The sequence below is a fragment of the Chenopodium quinoa genome, unplaced genomic scaffold (genome assembly GCF_001683475.1).
Source record: "Chenopodium quinoa cultivar QQ74 unplaced genomic scaffold, ASM168347v1, whole genome shotgun sequence".
Lineage (NCBI taxonomy): Eukaryota > Viridiplantae > Streptophyta > Magnoliopsida > Caryophyllales > Amaranthaceae > Chenopodium > Chenopodium quinoa.
Genome location: NW_018742899.1, coordinates 2,469,217 through 2,494,106, shown reverse-complemented (window position 1 = coordinate 2,494,106; position 24,890 = coordinate 2,469,217). Strand labels below are relative to the sequence as shown.

The 24,890-nt window shown below is 36.1% G+C and overlaps 3 protein-coding genes and 1 pseudogene across 6 annotated transcripts; 2 read left to right on the top strand and 2 right to left on the bottom strand.

Moving 5' to 3' along the window:
- Nucleotides 1-1,006: 1,006 nt before the first annotated feature.
- Nucleotides 1,007-3,427, top strand: LOC110726974 (annotated as a pseudogene).
- Nucleotides 3,428-5,790: 2,363 nt separating this feature from the next.
- LOC110727136 (KIN17-like protein) lies at nt 5,791-7,476 on the bottom strand. The gene has a single exon (XM_021906675.1). The coding sequence runs from the start codon at nt 7,227-7,229 to the stop codon at nt 6,027-6,029; it is 1,203 nt and encodes a 400-aa protein (XP_021762367.1). The 5' UTR covers nt 7,230-7,476; the 3' UTR covers nt 5,791-6,026.
- A 193-nt stretch (nt 7,477-7,669) lies between these two features.
- LOC110727137 (putative pseudouridine synthase C1A4.09) lies at nt 7,670-11,861 on the top strand. 2 transcript variants are annotated; one of them, XM_021906677.1, is made up of 3 exons: nt 7,670-8,185; nt 8,280-8,358; nt 9,693-11,861. In XM_021906677.1, the coding sequence occupies exons 1-3, from the start codon at nt 8,031-8,033 to the stop codon at nt 9,918-9,920; spliced, it is 462 nt and encodes a 153-aa protein (XP_021762369.1). In that variant the 5' UTR covers nt 7,670-8,030; the 3' UTR covers nt 9,921-11,861. The 2 variants fall into 2 exon arrangements, with proteins under 2 accessions (XP_021762369.1, XP_021762368.1); XM_021906676.1 differs by having other exon boundaries at nt 8,454-11,861.
- A 5,310-nt stretch (nt 11,862-17,171) lies between these two features.
- Nucleotides 17,172-23,055, bottom strand: LOC110727134 (probable choline kinase 2). Of its 3 annotated transcripts, XM_021906673.1 has the most exons (9): nt 22,869-23,055; nt 22,192-22,566; nt 21,419-21,540; nt 21,129-21,321; nt 20,625-20,742; nt 20,400-20,447; nt 19,917-20,017; nt 19,059-19,172; nt 17,172-17,618 (listed from the first exon to the last, which is right to left on the bottom strand). In XM_021906673.1, exons 1-8 carry the CDS (start codon nt 22,920-22,922, stop codon nt 19,074-19,076), a joined length of 1,110 nt encoding a protein of 369 aa, XP_021762365.1. In that variant the 5' UTR covers nt 22,923-23,055; the 3' UTR covers nt 17,172-17,618; nt 19,059-19,073. The 3 variants fall into 3 exon arrangements, with proteins under 3 accessions (XP_021762365.1, XP_021762364.1, XP_021762366.1); XM_021906672.1 differs by having other exon boundaries at nt 22,192-23,053; XM_021906674.1 differs by lacking the exons at nt 19,059-19,172; nt 19,917-20,017 and having other exon boundaries at nt 22,192-23,049.
- Between the last annotated feature and the right edge of the window lie 1,835 nt (nt 23,056-24,890).

Genomic DNA, 24,890 nt, shown 5'->3' with positions numbered 1-24,890 from the left:
TCAAAATAATTTATACATGTAGTTTTTAACCCTTTTATAATTTTTGGCGTTGAAATTATTTTGATAATGTAGCTCGTTTACCTACTCTAATCATATCCTAAAAGAGCGTGCCAAAAAAGTGTGTTGCATTTAAAAGAAGATGGAGGAAATATATTTCATTTTATAACTATTACTTCGTAGATTAGAAAGTTACTGTGTATTCCTTCGCATTTTTTTATGAGTGAAATACGTAGAAATTGAAAAAGCTCAACTTAATTTATGTGTTAAGCAAAAATATAACATTTTGATTTATGTGTTATGAAGATGGAGGTAGGTTGAATGATCTAAGAAAGAAAATGATGAAAGAAGAAAGATGAAAGAAAAGTACAATTATAAATAATAAAATAATAATAAAGTTCAGTTTATTTACATTTATGCCATTTTAAGATACATGACATGTTTCTCGTAGTGAGAAATCAGGGCAGCCTCTTACTACTGTGGGACTAGCTTTTAACGAAAAAGTTTTTGATTTCTAGTTGTATATTAAAGCCTAAAATCAACTTCTTTTTTATTTTTACACCGTAAGATCAATGTCCGAAGAGGGTAGGGGATGAAATTTGTGCCTGATGAGAATCGAACCTTGCACTTCAATGATGCAAGGCGACCTCTGGGCCACTACTCCAAGATGTCTTTCACGCCTAAAATCAACGTAGAAGTGAGTGCGCAAAATTAATCTATTCAAAAAAAAATAAAAAAAAATAAAAAATAAAAATAGAAGTGAGCGAGAGAGCATAACAATTGCCTAGCGGCTCGTCTATCATCACAAATAAAAGCCACTCACATTCCAGCTACAACAACACAAACAGGTACCTCAGAACTTCATTAATTCGCCAAAAACACCAAAATCATCTTTCTTCAGATAAATTGATAAAAAATTTCAATTCTAAATTCGAGCTGAGTATTTGTGGTGTCCGAATATTACCCTTTTTTCTCTCCTTCTCTCTCCTCCAGCAAGAGGGGGTAAGCAATGGCTTGTGTTTCGCGGTCAGTAATATCAGTTGCAACAAATACAAGCTCATTTACATTCAAGAATAATCAATTAAGTAAGAAAATTGGGCGAATTAATGTTTCCAAATTCAAAATTCGAGCTTCTTCCAATGAGTCTGATGAAGTGATGATTGCAATGCCGAAGAATGCGCCCCTGATAAAGAGGTTTCTCTTTCTTTCTTTCTCTTTTTAATACCCTTTATTGAATCCTGGATTTATGTATGATAGGTATATCTTAATTTTGCCTTTTATCTTAGTTATGGAGGCTTTTGGATTATTAACATTGTTGAATAAAATGGGGTTTTTCTGTTAAAAAAACAAGGTGGTGTTTATGGATAAAAAATGAGTGGTTTAGTTCATTGCAATCTTAAATTCTGTGTTTAGTATTCAATGTCATAGATGCTGCAATATCCATTATATACTCGGGTGTGCTTAACTTATGCCGGATAAAGAAAAAAAAAAAATTAAAATTCTGGGGATTTCATGCTTATGATCTCCATTTGAGTTCTTTGCAATGCAGTTGAATTTCTGCAACAACCTGCTTCACAGGACTATTGTTTGATGTTTTGGTATTTTAACTGTAATGATCAATTCCGATTGTGTAATCTCTATACTGATTTAGTAGGTTTTGTTCAGGATCATTATCGATTTAACTCTTTGCCTTATCGAGTTTTAATGATTTCTGCCTCTTTCCCATGCTCAGTGAGCACCATTTGTTTTTCTTGCTTTCTTTCTCCCTTATATTTGTGCTGAAGCTTTGTAAATAAACTGTCATTATATTGTGACAAATCATTTTCTTGGCTACTTTATGACCAGGTAGGAAAGGTTAGTGTGGAATGGTTGGCTGAAGAGAAGACCCAGGTGGTGGGAACATTTCCACTTCGGAAAAAGGGTTGGACCGGGTACACAGAGAAAGACACGGCTGGCCAGACGAATATCTATTCAGTTGAGGTATGTGGTTTTGAGCTACATTGTGCTCTCTTTCTTGCATAGAACTTGTAGCTGGTAATTTAATCATTATACTCATTCACATCTCCAAAAACTGATTATATTTCATAGAAATAGATTCACCTTTGAATCAGGCTGCTCTTCGACCAGTATGCATCCGTTTCCAAGTGATAAATGCATGCCAATTCATCCTGATTGTTCTAACAGAATTAAGTCATGGATAGTACAGATGTACTATGGCTGTCTTCCCTAGTCAATGCGAAATTTCAAATACATATTGTGAAACATGTACCAGGTTTCCATTTTCAGAATACATCTTTTTTCCTGAAAGTTGCATTGCTTCTCTTGAAAACTATTCCCTCTATCTCAGAGCTAAATTGACAAAAAGTAATTTGGAATCACTTAACATCCTACTTTGTATAATTTTTCTATTTATTTGGGAATCATATTGACCAATTACCATCCAGTTTTTCAGTTTTTTATTATTTTTTTTTTTTTTTATTTTTTTTTTTTTTTTTTTTTTTCCCTCCTGTACTCCCCACTCTATGATTTGTTAAGAAGATACAAGCCTAAATGGCTAACTTTCATTGTATTAGTTGTGGTGTCGACTCGATTGGAGAATAGCCTCCTTTTCCACTTTGTCAAAAAAAAAAGCTCTAGTACAGAACGGGTAAAACTTGTCTGATCATAAATAATGGAGGATTTTTAAGGTTTTACACGAATGCATAAGCCGCTTCTAAATTTTGTTCATAGAATATGGCAGCTTTTTTTGCTTAAAGCTCTTTGGACTTCAATCTGCTTCCATGAACATTCAGCAACTCATGGTCCAGATCTTGCTTACCGTTTTAGCTAAAAATCTAACATTGATAATATTCTGCAGCCCGTGGTATATGTGGCAGAAAGCGCTATCAGCTCAGGAACTGCAGGTTCTTCTTCCGATGGTGCAGAGAACACCATCAGCTATTGCAGCGTTTCTTGGCCTATTCATTGTTGCAGGTGCCTCATCAATCCTGCTTCAGGTTGGTGAAAATGCGCCCCAAATGCAAACAACAGTCTATTCTGGACCATCACTAAGCTACTATGTAAACAAGTTTAAGCCCACGGAAACCATTGAAGTTTCTGCACCTAGCCCAAGTGAAAGTTCCTCAACCACTGAGTCTAGCCAAAGTGATACCTCCTCTGCAACTGAGTCTCAAACCTCCACCACCGAAGTTCCACCAGTGCCCGTTGAATCTAGAGCTGAGCTAGAGTCTTCTGTTTCAAATGAAGAGAATGTCTCTTAGATAAATTTATCTTGCTACTCGATACTGTATAATTCTGCAATTTTTTTAGTCCTGTAAAGCAACTTCTACTACAGATGATACTCGTATATTTCATAATATAGAGATCTTCACTTAACCAACACTAATGAGATTTAGAAGACTATTGGCATTCTCGAAGTGCAATTTGGAGAAATTTTTGTGCTTGGCATGACTGTGCTCCACTACTCTTCCCCGTCCACTATGTGTGTTACAGATACTGCAATATCTAAAAATGGAAAATTGTTTTCTAAATCAATGTTTATAATCAATGTTACAAGAATATAAAAGTAAAGAGTAACTATATTTGTATACTCAAAATTTTTTACACTTATAATTTGCTGTTTTATTTTACCAAAATGTCAAAAACAAAAATTTACATGATGATCCCTATCTTGTACAAACACATGCTATTTTATCCAAGCCAACATCTATATTCTTATTACATATACATAATAAACCTGAGAGAAATCAAACAGTAAATTATTGATTTACACAATTCCATGCAGTTTTCAGATGAAATGTGGATGTCCATGCCCTCCACCGTTTGGGTCAGGAAAGGAAAGAATCCTAAAATTACTGTAAATCCCAAGACTATCATTATTTCCAAGAGCCTCAATACCTTTGTTGACATTGCTCTTTGAATCATGAGCATCGTGGAATATTGATGTTGAGCTTTCCAGCATATCCTCTCCCGTCTTAAGATCCCCAAGACTTTACCCAAGCTAATATGGGCGTGTTTTCTAGTGAAGAATTAAAAAATCAATAGTTCTCCAAAATCTTCCTTGTACATTTCCTCTACCATTGGGTTCCAAAGACATACACGTGCAATAATAAACCAATTTGCAACCCGCTTTCATTGTAAGATTAAGAGTACCAAAATGTTAGTTTAAGTTATACACTTATTCATCAATAAGAATATATCATCATAGTTTTAGACTCCTGCATTGAAATGAAATCTATGTAACTCATAAAAATTAAACTAATATGCACTGTTGCAAAAGGTAAAGACAGAAAGACACTTGTTTGCCGTTGAATTGAGTGTATCACACCTGAATTAAGAGGTTCTTCAAAATAAATTGTCCGCATTCTGCTTTCAGTGTGCTTTTAGTGGGCAGTAGACAACTACGAAGATCAATTCTGCTTTAATATTTTAAGTAAGCCTTAGCCTACTTGTTCACCCATTTTACTCCTTTTTTCCTCTCGATTAATTTGAGAAAGCCTCCTACTTTCCTTGGCGCGCTCTAATTGTAATCTTCAAGAGTTACTATTTACCCCTCTTACCCCCATATATACTACCTTCCTCGTTTCAAATCCATGTAATACTCGACACTCCAATCTTCCAATGTGAGGTATGGAGACTATGGACCAGTGAAAGTGCTATCTTTACCTCAATTACACTCTATTAAGGACTTTTGCCCCCTCCTCTCTGCATGGCATATCTTTACTCTCGCTTTTTCACCCTAACATTTTTTCTCCCCTTATTGTTGGTCATTCCTCTTTCCCCTAATATATCTGCATTCCTCTTTCTCTAGGACACTTTCTTTATGGCTTTGATATTACAAGCCTCAACTTACTTGTTCTCCCATTTCACTCCTTTTTTCCTCTCAAATCTCACATGTTTTTTTTTTTATAATTATGCAAATTTGAGAGAGTCTCTTCCTACTTCCTTATCTCTCTCTAACTCTAATATTCAAGTGTTGCTATTCACTCCTCCATATCCCAAGCTAGCAAAAAATCTTTAGCAAAACCAAAAATCTCAGCTTTGAACCAAATTTAAGTTTGTTTAAACCTGTAACAAACTTACTGAGCAGCAGGAGCCCATTCTCAATACACAACACTCCTCTCTTCTCGATTGAAACCATATTTCAATATCCTATAAATAAGCATAAACAATATGAATATGTAAGTAATGTTCCCACGTGCCTAGCCACATGGTGCAAATGGTGGCAGCACAAACAAGCTATAGGCAAGAACTGTACATCTTGACTTAATACAGCACACTAGCACAGAAAATCATTTACAGTTGAGGCATTAACTGAATACTTCAAACATATAACAGCATATACTATGTGTATAATAAAAAGTTTAGTGTTTTTAACATGACAAGCAGTAATACTATATATCAGAACTGGGTCAAAGGGGATATGAGAACAAGGAAAAAAAAGGCATCATATATAACAGGGTGCAGGTGCCAAACTAGTTTCAAACAGTCATACACCTTCAAATGAAATAAATGAAAAATAATCACACATGCCTTTATAACAACTCTATCCAAGAATTTATAGTGATCATAACCGCTAACAGAACTCATAGAAGTATAAGAAGAAAACTAAAAGCAGAGTATCTCCTATCACAAGAGAGCAATTCCTTGAGACAAAACATACAAATAGTAACCGGTGAAACTAAAAATGGGAATCACAGCTTAGACATACTACACCAGAAACACACTTGTGACAGATTACAGTAAAATCCACAGCAAATGGCGCACACTATAAGTTCTGACAAAAGATACATATACGAAACACCATTTATAACAAATTTCACCTTTGAAGAACAAATACTGAGAATATAATAAGCAAAAAGGGATTGTTTCATATATGCTGCAAAGAAAAATACATTTGCTAATGTGATAAAATCAAGAGTAAGATAAAAATCAACCAGCAAATTCAGCAATACATTACAAAGATGAGATGGCTGGCCAAATTCTGAAAAAACTTTGATATGCTAGTATTTGGCACAATCTGTCCTTGACTAAGCGAGTTTGCAGATGTCTTCATAATCCACAGCTTGAAGAACTCTTCCATCATATAGACCCTTCTCTATCTGGACCTTGGCACAATATTTGTCAGTATTAATGGAGAGCAACCTAGCATTCATTCCTCGATAAGCCCCGTTAACTATCTTCACCAAACCGCCAATCTGTGGAATTACAGTCTCAAGCTCTGCTTGATCCACTCTAAGCACATGTTTGGTGTCAAGCATCTCAATTTCACCTACATATTTCTCAATAACCTTCTTGACAACCCCCTTCTTCTTATAATACCCTTTTTCTGCCAATTTCTGGCTCATAACCTTTACAACTATTCCCTCACACAGCCAATAATCCTTCCTATTATGACGTTCCTTAACCTTCTCATCCTCCTTGATCATATCCTCCAAAGCAGACTTAACAGCTGCATTACCATCACCATATTTAGTTCTCTTTTTCGCTTTCTCCCCTTCCACAACATCCTCAAACACAACCCTCGGCCCCTCCCCTCTCTCCTTCCCAGACCCTCCTACACCCCCGGGTTTCGACAACCCACCTCCAAGTGCAAATGCTACTTTCCCACCTGGCAATTCCTTCTCCTCCGCCCTCTCCTCATCCTCATCCTCACCCTCACCCTCATTTTCCGCAATAGGCATCAACTGTTCCGCCCGCTCAATCTGCTTCATGATCTCCCTCTCCTTCTTCTCATCCTCCGCCAAATCCGCCTTAATCCGCTTATTCTTCATCCTATCCTTAAAAAGAGTCTCGGAATCTCTATCAATATAAGTAATGAACCACCCTTTGGGAGTCTCATCTACCTTACACTTCCCCGTCCTACCCAAATGCTTAACAAACTCAGTCAAACTCAACCACTTAGTAGAATTCATATGAACATGATGTCTATCAGCTATATACTCATTATAAGCAACAGTAGCAGCAATCCTACTAAACCTATGACTCCTTTTCATATGATCAAGAAACGTACTTTCGAATTCCTCCGAATACCCATCTACGATACGATCCGGGTTTTGCCCAAAAATCTGCATTTGTCTCTGATGAGACTCGCTCATACAATGACACTTGAACCCGTTCTCGTCTCGGCATTGTTTTTGACACATTTGACAATACCATCGAAGTTTCTGGAGACCTTTCGCTTTGATTCGATTTGCGATTGCTTTCGGAGTTAGAAATTCGTTCTTTCCCATTGAATTTTATACGTAATTGAAATTTAGGTTTATAATATGATTGGAAATTGCAATAAGAAACCCTAGGGAAGATAAAAAATTAATTCGGAAGAGTTTAAGATAATCGATTGTACTTGAAAGAGGGAGATTGAAAAACCCTAACTTGAAAGAAAAGGAGATTTCTGGTGTGTGATTATGGTGGCTCTAATGGCGGACGAGATTGTCTGAGGGTATATTGTGGATGTAGAAGAAATTCAAAATGATGCTGATTGGAAAATAAATAAACTTAAATATAACCGGGTACACAGAATCGAGTAGTACCCGGCGATTCAAAGTCTATATTCTAAAGTTTACGAACCGGTTTGACTGGTTCCCTAATTTTTATTTTATTTTTTTTTGGAGGAAAGGCTGGTTCCCTTAATTTTAGTCGGTTTACAATATTTGAGTAGGGCTGAGAAAGACTATCTGATAATCCAAAAATTCAAAATTCAATTCGTATTCGATTCGAAAATTTAGGATAACCTATTCAAAAATTTCGGATATCAGATATCGAAAATTTTGATTTCGAAGTCGGATATCGGATCGGTATCCTATCCAAAGAAACATTTTTTTTTAACATTTTAAAATATTTTCATATTATAACCCTAGTTTCTCCTCTATTTTCTCTCGCCTATCTCATCTGACCTCACAGATCTCCCTCTTCTCACTCCTCCACCGTCGTCCGTCGTTGAAACTCACAGCATCACTCCTCCACCATCCGCGACCTCCCTCACTCTTCCACCTGCGGGCTGCGGGGGCAAGATTGGAGAAGATCTAACAACGATGACTGCTGACTGCTCCACCGCCGTCGATAATCTCACAGGCGATTCACAAGCCGACATTATCAATGCTCCACAGAAGAGTATCGATGAACCTGATGTCGGAATCCTCTGCTACATCTCTCACCTTCCTGGTTTACGGGGCATTCTCAAGCAAAGGTATTATCGTCAAAAAATCATTGCTTAGTTCCAAATTTTTTCAGTTTCAATAATATTGCGTTGATTTTGCCTAAATTCGGTTTTTTATTTTTAGGTATTCGGATTTCATTGTGAATGAGGTTGATTTGAATGGAAATGTTGTGCATTTAACTTCATTGCATGTTTCTCCTAAGGTATTTTCCTAATTATAATTTATAAAATTGAGGTGTTCTTCAATTTTTGTATTAGTTTGTGATTTTGAAAATTGTGTTTAATTTGGTATTTTTAGTTGGCTGAAAACAAGGAAGAGATGGTAGCTGGGCAATCAAATAAAGTTACACTGAAGAAATTGAATCGTTTAGCCATTAAAAAAACCCCGCAATTACAGAAGTCGAATATAGGATATCTAACTTATCCGATCCGAAAATTTCGGATATCCGACATTTTCGGATTAGATATGGATATCAAATATCCCGGATTTTCGGAGACAGATAACCGATCTGAAATCCAGTTTTGGATCGAAATCAGTTTTGGATCGGATATTCGATCCGTGCTCAGGCCTATATTTGAGTCGGTTTACAATTTTAGTCGATTTAAAATTCCAACCAAATTTGAGTCGGTTCCAAAAATTTGGCCGGTACCCATTTTATTTTTTTTAAACCATATTTTTTCTTACCCCTTGTTTTTGCGAAGCTTGACCTATTGTTATGCCTTTTTAATTTAACATTTGATATTTTCTTGCACAAACTATAAATAAAATTAATTTATTATAGGAAAAATTACTTTTAATAATCCAACCTTTGTCCGTTTCTCCCAAAATATATTGATCTTTTGATTATTCCAGATTAAACCAACCTTTACCCCCCATCTTCCCATATTGCACCTAGCAGGTAACTTATCCGGTTCAACCAGTTGCTTGTCCTACGTGGCAGTGACCGTTTCTTTTTTTTTTTTTTTTTTTAAATTTTAGTTCTTTTTAAAAGAAATCCCCACCCCCCTTTCTTTTGACAACAAACCTTTGCATTAGGGCAAATCTGATCTCTTCAAGCATGTAGATCAAGTGCTTTGTTCGATGATGTAACCATTGAATTGAAGGTCTCTGTCATATTGCTTATAATGGCATTACACTTGACTGGTGTGTCAAGGAAAGCTCTGCAAAATAACGCAAGAGTGTAACTCTTAAATGCAGCAGCTGCATTTGCATATATCTTCTCCAACTGTTCTAACCCCTCATTATAATCTGTCCTGTTGTATGACTTAGCAATTTTCCAAAACTGCAACTTCAACTCATCTCCCTTATGTGTGTTTGTGCCAATGAGCAAACATATTCCTAGCATAGTGCATGTGATCTGCTTTAAGGAGTACAATCTTAACTCCATTCAAAATAGCCTAATTGTGTACAACAAACACAAACCACAATTACTATCTATTTTTAAGACAAATAAAGGCAAAAAAATAAAATAAATAAATCATAAGAAATCACAATGACAACCATAAACTTACCATGTGCTCATCTGAAATGATGCAGATACCTTCACCTTTTCCTAGCTCAAGGCATCTCCACAAATCTGGAAGAACCACTCCTAGGAGAATGTATTCTCTGCCCATCCTATGGGATACATTTGATCGTTTCCATCTCTGCCAACAGCAGTCAGAAGTTGGCCACCAAGAAATGTCTTCAAGAAACAACCATCAACACATATTACCTTTCTACAACCAGCTTTCCAGCCTATTTGTAACCCCTCAAAGCAAGTAAACAGTCTTTGAAAGACTAGATCATGTGGCTGTTTTGTCAAGCTTGTCACAGTCACAAGTTCAACACAACTTCCTAGACTTGTTGCCTTCAAAGCAGCTATGTACCCACCTAGCTTCCTATAGTGTTCATACATGGACCCATGCAGCAACTTATGGGATGCATATTTCACCTTGTAAGCAAATGATCTCTTAACCACAACATTTAAAAGCCCTCCTCACAATCTCAACAATTTCTTTTGCTGGCTAGTGAGGTCTATTCTTAAACACCTCAAGAAACTGTATGTTTAGCCACCCAACTTGACTTCAACTGCCTATTTTTTTTTCATGTTTCTGTGACAGGTATGTTCACTTTCAACTCTTCTCACCACAAATGTAGCTCTCCTTGAATTGAATCCCAGCTAGCATACAGATAAAAATTACAACCCTCCACACACCTAACAACTCCATCTCAAAAAACAGATTTCTACCTTGAAGAATTACATATTTAACAACTCCATCTCTAAAATCTTCCCTAGAAGATAGCCTTTGCCCTACTTTCCAATTGAACACGTTGAAATCAGTGTTAGCACTCACAAGAATCCCAGACCTTTTCCTTCTCTCTTCTTTACCATTATCATCACCACATTCAGGTGGACTAATCAGATCATCCTCACTTCCATCACATTCGCTCTCATAACCCCCATTGATAGACTTACTTCCACCCTTTGTCATAGTCTTAGTTTGCTGACTCACAAGCCTTCCTTCTGCTGCCTCTTGTTGTAGTTGTTCTGCTATCTGCAAGGGCTTGTCAGTACAACTCTTCACCCTCTCCTTTGCAGTCTGAAACTCATCATCCTCTACATCTGATACATACCATCATAATCATCTTCATTCAACACCTAATTCCACCAATACTAGAAAATAGGCCATTTCCGACGGAAAAATTCCATCGAAAAACACTGTTCCGACGGAAATTCCGTCGGAACGTGTTGTCGGAAGACCCTTTGTAGGAAAAATGGCCTTATTCGTCGGAACAGTGTTTTCCGACACAATTTTTTCGTCTGAAGAGGTTTTTCCGGTACCGGAAAGTTCGTCGGAAATTTCCGATGAAATTCAAATATGTCAGACGGAAATTCCGTCAGAAACTCTTGCAAAAAAAAAAAAAACCAGGCACCACCCCTTCTAGCCCCAACCACCATCATCCACCCACCGTCGTACCTACCCCTTACCCATCCACCACTACCCTTAGCTACCACCACCGAACCCTAACCCTTCTCCTTAACCCTTACCAACCACCCACCACCACCGAACCCTAACCCTTCTCCTTAACCCTTACACACCACCTACCACCACTGAACCCTAACCTAGATTCACCAACCACCACCACAAAAACCACCCACACCAGCCCCTAACCTTGATTCACCAACAACCACCATCGAAACCACCACACCAGTCCCTATCCCACCTTCACAGACCACCACCGACACCACCTCACCAAAATTTAACCACAAAAAATAAAAAATTAACCCCAGAAAAACATAAATGAGCCCAAAAATACGAAAATTAACTCAATAAAATCGAAAAATACCGCACAAAAATATCAAAACTAGTAGATCTACAAATTTTAACCGAATTTCATAAAAAAATTAAAAAAAACGTTAAACAACAAAAATTAAAGGAAATATATAAATATACAGTTATCCAATCAAATTTATAATTAACATTACAATACCATAAAAAATTAACTAGATCTACAATGTAACCTAAATTAAAACTAGATCTTTACAAAAACCTCGAGGGTGGGTGGTGCCGTTGTTGTTGCGGTGTTGTTGTTGGTGTTGATGTTGGTCAACGCTGGTTGTGGTTGTTGACGGTGGCTGTTGTTGTTGACGGTGGTTGTTACGCCGTAGTTGTAATTGGTGGGTGGCGTCGGAAATGACGAGAGAACAAAAGGGGGAAAGGACGAAGATGAACAGAGAAAGGGGGAAAAGAAGTGGAGCAGAGAAAGGGGGAAAGCAAGAAAACGAACAGAGATGAGGAAAGAAGAGGAAAGAGAAAGAAAAGAGAAAGAGAAGAGAAAGAGAAAAAGAAGAAAGAGAAAAAGAGAGGAGGAAAGAGAATAAGAAATCGAGGAACAAAGAGGAGGAAAGAGAAAAAGAAGAAAGAGAAAAAGAAAAAGAAGAGAGAGAGAAAATCTGATTTTTCCGGTTTTTTTATATACAGTTATTTTTTTATTTTTTATTTTTTAATAGTCATAATTCCGTCGGAAATGCATAAAATCCGTCGGAAAGGTAAATTTCCGACGGAATATTCCGTCGAAAATTTTCGACGGATTTTATTTCTGCCGGAAATTTAATGTTCCGACGGAATAATTCGTCGAAAACTTCCAACGGATATATTTTCCGTCGGAAATTGAATGTTCCGACGGATTTCCTACGAAATAAAATTTCGTCGGAATTTCTAACTTTTTTGACGGAAATTCTTGTCCGTCGAAAACAGTCCGTCGAAAATCGACCTATTTCTAGTAGTGCACTGTTCTTCTCCACCCTCATCATCATATTCATCTCCTTCTATTTCCTCATCTGGATCTAAGCTCCTATCACAGTCATCCCCATCACCACCCTCCACAAGAGTCCCTTTTCCCTTTTCAGTGTCTGGGTTATATAGTGGATCTGACTCCCTACTACTGTCAATGTAGTTCAACAGTGTATGCCAGTCCAATGGACTCTCTGGTCTGTTATCTAGCCAGACATTATCATCTTCAGCCTGGTTTTGTGGATCTAATTGACTTAGATTTAGGGTTGGGGTTATTTATGTGTTCATGGAAGTGAAAGGAACAAGGTGTTGGGAAGTATGTTGGGAAGTAGGATTTAGTGGTGAGGTGAGTACTTTTATGGTTCTTTTTTTTTTTTTTTTTTTTGGTTTTCTTTTAGGGCTAGGATGGATTGTTTTTTGTTGTTGTGTGACTGTGGAAAAAGTACCAGAAACATCTTTCTGGTTGGATGCATGTGTTTTCAATAAAGTATAAGGCGGGCCCCTTCTTATTTACAGTTTCTTTGGTCGAAAATTGACTTTCCAAAGGTTGAAAATGTGTTTGATGGACTGGTTGTGGTGAGGGATATAAGTTTGGCATTTGAACACCACTAAACACATACACTTCAATACACCTATATTGCCATTCTATGTTTTCAATATCATCACACTTCTATGCAAAATCTTCTAACCACCAACAACACAACAAATCAGGGTCAATGATAAAGGTCTTTCCTTTTCCATCTAAATAAACCAATCCCCATTTGCAATAGTCTTAAAAGTCCCACCAAACTAGTATTTCAGAGTTATAACAGCAAAAGGGTCTTCCATCTACCCAATTTCACCAATAAAGCAAGCAAATTTCAGCCAATTATCACACAAAAACAAATTTCATTCCAACATTTCAACAATTTAATTTACATATTACACCCACCAAAACAAAAAAAAAAAATGCAGACAACATTAACACTTTAATTTCGCAACTTAACCCCAAATATCTGCAAATTCAATGCAATTACACACCAAAAATAGACAATTCGACCAGCACACATATAATTTACCAAAAAAGAGCATAATTTTTGGGTTTAGGGCACATACCTCCAAGCGTACACTTTGGATGCAGGACCACCACTCCCTCATTGTGAAAAGTCCTCACTAATTTCACCAAGTACAAATTTAGGTGAAGCAATTGAGTGTTGTAAATGGAGGAGAGAGACCTACGTGATTGAGTAAATAAGGGGGAGCTCAGGAAATTTTGATGGAGAGTGAGGTCGGCAAGCTCAAACATTAATGGTGATGGTGATGGAGCCATAAGTAGTTCGGGCTTTAGGAGGGATATTAAATTTGGGAGGGAAATGAACCGTGTAAAGGTCAAGAGGGGTGAAGAATAAAGGGTTAACTTTCGTAGTCGGTTCCTTACCAACCTGGTGCAGTATGGGAAGATAGGGGGTAAAGGTTGGTTTAATCTGGAATATTCAAAAGGGTGGTGTATTTTGAGAGAATCGGGCAAATGTTGGATTATTAAAAGTAATTTTCATTCCCATTCTCGCATATTAGTTTCGGGCTCTGGTTACCCTGGTTTTGGGCTTCGGTTACCGCGATTGCCAAAAATAAAAAAAAAACTACCACCTTCCTGAGGGAAGGTGGTGGGTCGCCGATCAGGGTGGTGGTGGTTATCGCCGATCAGAAGGGGTGGTGGGATGTCGGGCCAGGGAGGATAAGGGGTGGTGAAATAGTAAGGGCATGTTTGTCCATTTACACCAAATGTTGGTAGTGGTGATTATTTTTTATGACGGTGTTTAGCAATCCACAAGTATAAATATAATAATTTCATTCTCATCCTTACATATCACCCATGACTTACACAAAATCTTATGCAATAATCTTTGTGCCATTGTCCATCATTCACCAAGGTATCCACACCTGTTTAATACTTGATGACGAGGACATAGGAAGTGGAGGGATGGTTAGTCCCTCCATCTCCCCCCCAAATGGTTGGGGGTTCAATCCTCATCCCCCATTCCTGTGACAGGGTGGGAGACCCCCGTATCTTACCGTATTAAAAAAATAATAGTAATTAATACTTGATGACCTTGCCATCACCTAATTTTCACATACAATCTTTGTTTATCAATCAACATGGTATTTATATTCATGACTTTGAAATATAATGGCTACCCAACTATTGTAGTTGGGTAACATGGTATTTATATTCTATACGACTATACCCGTATATAATACATGTTGTATAACCACCTTATCCATTCGAATCTATCTTATTCATAGATTTTAAAGAGGAGGCCCCCATTGATCTTGTTGATCAATTTAACTTGTCAATCAAAATGACTCTTTTGTAAATAACGTGAACAGTAATCGTTCACATAAGAGAGGCCATGAATGATGGCAGTGAGTCAGCCGCTGAGTAGGAGTGCCCTCATTTAACGGACGTTAAGAGTGTTGGGGAATCCGTTATGCTGTATTTGTCATTGATTTGTCCTATTTGTATCCACATATGTTGTTCATCTTTTTTGGTGTTGGAAATTAAAAAAACCACACTTCTTATCCATTGTTCTGGCAAGTGATTTCGCAACGAAGCTTGATGTGACTGATTTTGGTATGTAATCAATCAGAGTGTTGGGTAAGTCGAATACAAACTAAAGTTCATTTTTGATTTTGTTATCTACATAAGGATTGTTGTTTCATTTGAAATTACGGATCATTGAATAACATCATTTTTTTTATAATCATATTTATGGAGTATTCTCTTATCTGTTTATTACGGATCATTGAAATGGATGGATTATTGAAGTAGATTCTAATATGGGATTTTTTATAATGACAAATCAATTATTTTAATAATGACTAATGGATAATATTTGTAACTAATTAAGTTTATATCATTATTATACAATTTGGCTTAAATAAAACATAGCAAAATCAATTACAACTTGTTCATGACTAATGGATAATACATATCAAAATCTGAATTTGAGTTCACAATTTGGGTACTATCAATAAATGGATTTAAAAAACAAAATAATTAAATACTTAAAAGGGAAGTAGGTGCATTGATGTGAAGATGCATTGATGAGGTGCATTGATGAGCATGTTTGATGAGGACATCACGGCAAAAAACGACAATTTGTTATGCGCAACACGTAGGCTGTTAGATGTGGCATATATGCCCAATCATCATTAATGGTATTATACAAATGCCACAGGTTTAATGATGGAAAAGACTATATTGCCCTGTTGATTGACAAAACAAATTGAAAGAAGATCAACTTGTATTTTGCGGATTTTAAATTGAACTAATATATTTTTCAAGAATTTTCCTTCGGTTTTGCAGACTAGAGCCAACAATGTATTAGAAGAGGAGAGGAGATGGAGAGTAAGAATTATTCTATCCTTACTTTTGTGTTGAAATTTGGAACACCCACCATGCAGGTATAGAATTACAATCGTGAACAATTAGAAAATAAATAAACATAAACAACTAGAGTTCCATAAGCTGCAGGTACTATGATGTCGAAACTCTTACAGTCACAATCGACCATATAAAGTTATATGTTACAAACTCTTACGGTCACAATCAACCATATAAAGTTATATGTCACAAACTCTTACAGTCACAATTTGTTTAGAATCGAGTAACAGGTAAAAATATTATTGACGGGATGAAAATAAAGTACAAAAATAAAGCAAAATAAGACACAATATTTTTACGTGGAAAACCCTCTTGAACTAGGAAAAAACCACGGTCCCGATTTCAATGGACGAAACGTTACTATAATATTTTTGAGAGTACAAAGGATACGACTACAACTACAATATTAGAAAATATGTGTTTAGGATAAAGTGCTACTTAGTATCCTTCACAATGGTACTTCCACTAAATAATCCTAAACACCTTCCCACTAATATTGTGTTTAACTCACACCAATTACTCCCTCTCACACTTGTGTTTGTGTATTCTTCAACACTATTACAGTCACACTAGTACTTCTTTTCACTCCAAGTTTTCTTCACTTCTTGTTGTGCACATACGTCAATTGCCAATTACATAGGCCGCTTGGTAAAGCAGTTCGGGTGACAACTCAAGTCTTTTCAACTAACTACATTAATGCTAGTACCAAAAAGTCAAGGCCTATTTGCCTAGCTTAACACCTAATAATTTCACCTTGGAGGCCAAGGTAACATTGCACACCACTTTTCATCCTTGTTTTCTTTTTCTTTTTCATCATTTTTTCATTTTCTTTTACAATACAATAAAACAATAATACTACTAATATGTGATTTGGGGAGATTAACCCAACACAATTGACTCACAACAATGGGTATTAATGTCACAACAATGGGTATTAATGTCTCAACTTTCTTAAATCCTCTAATCGTAAAGATGTTGAATGGAAATGGAATGAAGCAAAGGATGATTGATGGTAGTCTCTAGCTCAGGGATTGGGTTTTTCAGCTGTGATAGCGAGTTTGGTCGCCGTTGAAGGTCTCGAATCAAAAGAACAGGTGAATAATGCAATGTAAAGCAGGTACCAATTACTGTTATTCCATTTAATCAAATGTTGTTTAACGAGCACAAATACTGTACAAGTCTTTGTTTTTTATACAAAAAAATTAATAAAAAAGACTAGCAATAAAGCCACATTTCCTCTGTACTTAAACTTGTATCACCTAGATAACGATCGATTAGCATGATTTGGAAGGAGAGTATTTAACAGGTACAGAGTAATAAGCAAGACTAAATGTTCACTGATAAAAGGATTCTTAATTGCCGAACTGTATGTGCAACTGCTTAAGACAAAAGAGAAAGATTACAGGCTTACAGCTGAACCTATCACACTAGAAAACATATTTACAATACAAGAGAGAGCGACAAAGTACGTATGTTAGCCCTTACGCATTAAATATGCACTATTCAAAAATGCCGAAGAGAAGCCACTAAATGGCTAGGAACTAGAGATTAGTCAGGGATGCAGACATAGAATTTACATCGCATTTTGATTTATGCTCCTCCATGGCAAGCTATGAAGAGTATGAACACAGAACACCTATAAAAGTTTATGTTTCTTGCTAATTACAAGCACCAAGCAAAGTAGTCATCAACACCTCCATCAGCCAAAAAAGCACTCTGCTCGCTTTTAAATCTCTATACCACTCTCATCCGCCATTCTGCCTGCAACAAATTAGAATATACTTAGAATTACTTGTAACAACTAGTAATGAACAAATGTTTGGATTAAAATGGGGATAAAGAAATGGATAGGGATAGAGAATTTATAATAGGGAATCCATAAATCTTGTCCCTTGTCTGGTATGAGTTGAGAAAACGAGGATGAATAGCCAATTAATTACAACAGTTAAAGTCTTTTCACCCACATTTCTAAGTACTGACCCCCATACCACCCTCTCGCTAAGTATAGAAATGGAGATATAAAGGCGGTTTCACCCCCATCCTTATCCTTCATTTTATCCCTTAAGCCTTAAACTACATAACAAACATGGTATCCTTCTACCAAACAACTGCTAGTGTTTAACTCTTTACTTCTAGAGAGTTGAGCTTCACAAACACACTCACTTTCTTCTCTCCGGCTTCACTCATTAATCTCCATGCAAAAAGGTTAAAGATGTAACTTTATATTAGGGGGGCAATACCTGTTAAAGAAGGCAAAACACTGCCCTTGAAACTCATACCATTAATAATCACATTGACAAATAGAAACCACATTGATATCGACACCCTATGCAATAATCACATGACATTTTTTTTCGGCAACCACATGGAATATTATTGGAGCACCTTGCTAGTGATTTAAGAAATACGAAATATAAACTCAAGAAAATTCTTTCAAACATTGATAATTGGGGTCTCTAAAGTTGCTGCCCTATGCAGGGAGGGTTCAACTGATAGTTTTGTTTATTTGGGGTACAAGCTTATGGGAGTCAAGTGTTCCCTTAACCACATAATGTGTCAAGCTTATTCGAACAACTTGCAAAACCCCTCTTGTAAATTCTTGTGGGCTGGCACCTCAGGGGCTTCCGAAAGGGCTCTAGTGGCTTAGGATACATTGTGTCTCCCTGAATCAGCAGGTGGTCTTAATCCTACATGCTTACCAACTTGGAACAAGGCAACCATTTACAAACTTCTATATAAACTTTCCTAAAGAAAAACATAGCATGGATCAGGTGGGTTCATATAAACAATTTGAGATACAGCTAAACCTTAGAGTCTCACAAATGTCTGCTCCTGTTGGGACATCAAGGGTTGTAACTAATCTATCTGATATGATTGTTCTGCGCCAGGATAAATTCTCTATTAGGAAAGTGTATCAAGACATGAGAGGGATTGTGGAGTGACTAGGAAAAAATTGGTGTGTGATAACCCAGCCCCTCAAAATTGTGTGCTTACTACATAATAGACTACTAAGGGATGTTCAGTAACATGTGACAATTGCTAGGGATTTCAGAATACTCAGCATAAACTAGAAGAAGAAATTAGCTGGATTATGCCTTAGCTAAGGTATGCTTGTGAGCTTATTGGCATGAAGTTACTTTGTCTGGTAGTGTACGAAGTATCTTTAATGCATCCAAAAAAAAAAAAGAGAATTTCACGTACCAGCATCGCAGCGGGTCAAGAACAACCCAACAGCTCCGACTTCCTCTGCCAAAACCATTGGAACCTTTGCCTTCCATACTCCAAGTAATCAAATTCAATTTCGTTCACATGTTGCTGATGAATAGAAAAGTAACGATTCACATAGAATCAGTATAACAGATATGATAATGTAAAGACACACAAATAACTATTATCGGCCACACACTGATGATTTGAGTCACATTGTTGTTCTACCACTGAGAATAGGAGGCAATTAGAAGCTATAGCTATATTTCAATAATATAATTGAAAGAAAAAATTAAAATAGTTCAAAAAAAAATAAAAAAATCTTTATTACCAATTTAAATTATATCTTTGAAACCATGATATAGGAGAGCATGTTGTGCAGATGGACTTTATAGCAAAAGAAAATAAACCTGTAGTCTTTTCTCCCCAAGTCAATTAAGTTTGAAATAAGATTATAGTGGCAACATTACAAAACATCCTTCATAACTCAAAAAGGAACAATTCTCATGCAGTCTTATTGCACCCTTGAGAATTCTCCCATCACTTATTGCTTCAGTAACAATACTACAAAAGTGTGTTCCCCTCTTGAGGTTAAGTGGTGATTTCACATGAATTGATAAATAGTAAAATATCATGTGTGTATGACTACGGTAATGTTTCTGCTAGGTAAATAAGCTTTTGGAGCGTGTGACTTAAAAGTATTAATGAGCTAATAAAAATAGACATGGAGCAAAGAAGGTTAAAGCAATGTTTGATGAACTAATTCATGAAAGGGATACATAATGCTCGAGTAGAGAGAATTCCTTGCAGTACTCTAATGGCAAAAGAGGGAAATGGTAGAGTAGAAAGTACCGATATTATGCCCCATAGTCCCCACCACAAATGGCTTGCAAGAGTATACTTCTCAACATCTTCAAGCAGCTGTCCGGCTTCGCAGTCATTGGACTGGCTTCCTGCAAACCATCCATGCACTCATAATCATATGATGTTTGATATAAAATGACAGACAAAGCTAATAACAGTTGACATTACATTAAAGTTCCAAGTTCTCTTCAGCTACAGCTGCAATTTCACGTAACCCATTCATATATAGTTGGCATTAAAAATGAACATGTGCTAACTGGATTAAGGTCATTCAATATTTCCATCTAGTGAAGGTACAATAACCATCATCCCTGAAAAAGTACATGGAAAAGAAAAGACAGGTAGAAATGCCCAAAGAGATGCCAAAGATACAATTACATCTATGATTTATAACCCAACCAGAAAGAGGTCAGGCATGATGAACAGATATCTAGCAAGGAAGTTAATGATTCAGGAATATAAGATAAGTACCTGAGGAGCTCAGATATATGTGTATAAACCGTTGACGCTCCTCTAAACCTGCAGTCATTATAAAGTCAACACGAAAGTAGATTACAGATTTGCAGAGAAAGATGGAAAATCTTCCATGAAAAAAAAAAAGAAAAAGAAATGTGTGAAATACGAAGTAACCAAGTAATAGTGGCAGATATCCAACAGATATAACATCAAGGATAGAAAACCACAGGTAGTCCTCACCAGGGTATTTGTTATAGTCCAGAAGATGAGGAGTTTCTGAATGGTAGTCAGCAGCCATCTCACAGAAGTGATTGGCTATATCAAATGCAATAGGATTGTAGCTAGAATATTCGTAATCCTATACAAAAACAGAATTAAGAAAATTAGAGGATTCAACATGGGAGGTGATGAGTGTAGAAAAATATGAAAGATGAGATACAAGACGACATTATCCTTGAACATAAAGAAAACCTTCTCATTTTAATCTAAAATCATGACAGATGCTTATTCAACTCCTAAACTACTAAAAAAACATTTTTTTAAAATAATAAATCAAATAAAATAATCATTGAGAAAGCTAATTCCCTTTCATTTTGGACATTGCAGTGGCTGTCAGTGTGCAAGATTTACAGCAAAATGCTATGACAATAAGCCACCATAAAGGGGTGGGCCACTTCAATTTGGTGAGTCAAATTCAGCACCTAACAGTGCTTGGCAAAACCACTTCAGACAAGAGAAACTTACTATTATAGTTATTGACTTTGTTTGTTCATCCATCATTATGTTACCATACTGCAGGTCATTGTGGCAAAATCCTATGCAGTGATTGCTAGTAAGCTTCCTTTCCAATTCAGAGATTTCTTCCTCAAGAGCATTCAAGCGAAATGCCTCAACTTCTTCTTGGGAGCATAATCGTTTGGCTGTATTCAACCAATTACTGAAAGTTGCAAAGAACAAACAACAGGAGTTACCTATTGTTACAATACAAGTATACAACTTATAATCCAAGCAATTGGAAAATGATAGAAAACTATCGTAATCGGTCCCAGAGTTTAATAACTTTGGATCCAGGCATGTCAAGATCATGGAATTCTCTGAGTTTAGCAGCTATAAGTGGAGATATATCTGGATCACGCATATCAGCTGCTGATAATGTCTGAAGTTCAAAAATTAAGGAGCTATTAGCCTCTTCCCAACAACATTTCCATATAATGCAAAATGTCCCAAAACCTTCTCAGTATAGAGTCAAAAACCCACATCTTCATTAAGAACATATTACAAAAGGCATGCAAAATAGTCATATGCAGACCAATTCCTCTGAAATAACAAAAGGCTCATAGAGACATATCAGTGGAACAATAAGCAATATTAGTCAGCATTAGAAAATACTATTCGACTAATCTATAACCTATCACAAGCACATCCCTTGTATAAAATAAACAGGAACTAATGACTTGCTTTATCCCCCCTCCAATCTATAAGAAAACAAAATATATATTAGAAGAAAATCAGAGGAAAAGATCCTCTAGTAAGCTCAACAAATTGAAAAAAGGCTGACTGAAAGCTTACTGTATGAGATAAACTAGCAAGTGCTAGCAACAGGTATAGTTATCCAACAAGGTATGTAAACTAGTAATACCACATTATTCCAAGACAAAGCTTTATCAATAACATTCAAAAAGTTTATAAATCTCCCATGTTAAGCTGCCTAAAACTCTATAATACAGTAAACTTACAAACATGCTAGAGAAATTCGAGTGAAAGATCATTCAAAAGGAAATATATAAATGGCTTGAAAAAGACTAACCCTTGCGCGAATAAACTCCTCAATCCTGCCAGTTGAAAAACGCCCCAATAAACGAGGCCCCTGGCCATGCTTTGACATACACTCAAAAGTCTTAATCTCATCCTCCCTGTTAAAAAAGACGTCCACACCCTCACCATATATTCTTACTAAGACCTTCCGAGACATTTCCCCAGCTTTGGTTGGCCACTTGATTTGATATACTTCATTGGTCATTGCCCCCTTGAGTCGAATCACTTGTAAAGCATTTGGATCAGCTACATCACTCCATTTTGAAGCTATTGACTGAAGGATCTTCGTTGCCTCTGATGGCAATGGATTTTCTTTATTGGTTTTGGGACTATCAACAGCACCCATGACTAAAATCTGATGACTTTTCTGAAGATGATTCCCAGTATCAGGCCAACAGTTTAAATCAAGCAGGACTAAATTAGTTTGCATTCAGAGTACAATATGGTTCAAGATACAATGAAACTGAAGGAAACTTAAATACTTCAAATGATTTTACAACTTAACACAATATATACATGCTATTTACTAGAGGACAAAAGTTGACAAAAAAACTCAACCACTACTTTGCAGGAACTACAAAAAATCACACAACCAACAACGGATTAGTCCTTAAAATACAATGATAGCTACTGAGGACAAGTTTAGTGTAAGGTAAGATAGAGACATACAAAGCTTAACCATATGCCTCCACAAGCAGATATATTATTCACACTACAGCCCATTTTTTTCAAACATTGTCATCTATTGATTATCTACAGCTAGTACCAACTTCGAAGATATCTTCTCTAATTGCTCCCGAATGACGTATGTATGACCAAAAACTCGGGTACATATACTTCCTTCGTTCTTTTATTATCGCAACAATTGAGATTGTACACTATTCACATACTATCCTTTTGACTATTTGTAATGACTTTTATATCATTATAGATAGAAGGTGAAGGTCAGGTCAGTGGGTCGTGTGTGTGCGTGTTTGAAAAAAGGGATAGGCGGATGAAAATATGACATAAGCACAATAATTCTGATCATATACTGCTTGAATAAGACACCACTAAAGTTGGGACAATTCCTAGTTAATCAATATTTAGAACAATTCAAAGGATGATTTCCCTAGTTAAGAGACTATGATTTTGTCAATTATTTTCACTTATAAATTAATTTCATTTCCAATGTCTATGACAGTTCGACACTACTAGATGGCCAAAAATAAGTTTACTAATAAAAAAGTAATAGTAGAAAAAGGAACTTTTGTTTAAGAACCTACTAATAGGAACCCACCAAATCTTTTTTATGAAATTCTCCATTGACAATTTTTATACGTGTAAATTGACACAAAAGAGCGTCACAACAGGACAATAAAATCTATGATAGGAACAGTTGTGGTAGCCCCAAAAGCATCTTTTTGTGAGAATAATATGTAAGTGCAATACCTTTGTTTGGACATGCTGTAGAAATAGAATAATACTTCCTCAAATGTGATGTAATGTTTAAGGTTAAAAAGAATAATTCCATGTAATCTTAAACATCGTGGACAAACTATCTTCTTCCCCACTTTTTTGGTCCCACATTTGGATAAACTCATATAACAACTTCAAGACTCCAAGTAATAATTTCTACATCCTCAAATAAAAGTCTCATTTACCTTTTTGTTACGCCTTTTACACAATTCTAATATTTCTAAGAAAGATGAATCCAAATGATAATGGGATTTGATTGACTAAAGGAGAATTAACAAAAGAAAAAGAAAAAGAAAATTGGAGTTTGATTAATTATAGGTTATCATTAAAAAACAAGATAGTGGGATTTAATATCAGTGAATAACTAAAATAGCGGGGTTTGATTGTAAAAGTGAATATAAAATTAAAGACGAAATGATTTAGTGAAATGCGACTTTTATTTAGGGACATAGGGTGTAAATGATATACTTGTGTACCCAAAACTACAATCGTAAATTCGCGATAATATCAACGCGTTATCACATAAGAGATATTGTTAGATTCGTCTCAAGGTATACTTTCAGAATTCGAGTAGTGGCACATGAAAAAAATGACTATCATGCATGGAAGACCCGTGGCATATGACAAAAGGGGCCTACCATGCTCTTTTTATTCATAAATCTCCAATCATATTATATGCATGTATTAAACAATTTCTCAATAATTGACTTCCAAATCTCAAAAAAAATTAAACAAAAGAATCAATGGTATAAAACCAAGTACAAATCTAATATTAAAATAATAACAATAACAAATATACGATTAAAGAAAAGTCTCGAATCATCAAGAAAAAACTGATCAAACAACGACATACAATTTCAAATTACGATCAACACTAAAATATATCCAAATGTTCATCAAATAAACAAATCAATGGCTTAAACTTATGATATTAAAAATCAAAATCTACCATAATTGCATGCAAAGATGACAAAATCAATTCAAGAAAACCAAAAAAAAGTTGAATAGAAATCGAAACAAACCTGGATATTGAGAAAATGAAAAGAGTGCAAGTTTCGATGAAATGGCGGAAGTAACGGCTGAAGAAAGCGGAGGAGAGTAGTGACGGAAGATTGACGGCAGAGGAGAGAGAAAATGAGGAGCATTCGATGTTGGATTTTATTTATAGAGAGTACAAATTTAGCGAAGAGAGAGAAAATGAGAAGAGTGAAAATGATGGGAGATTTTGGTCAA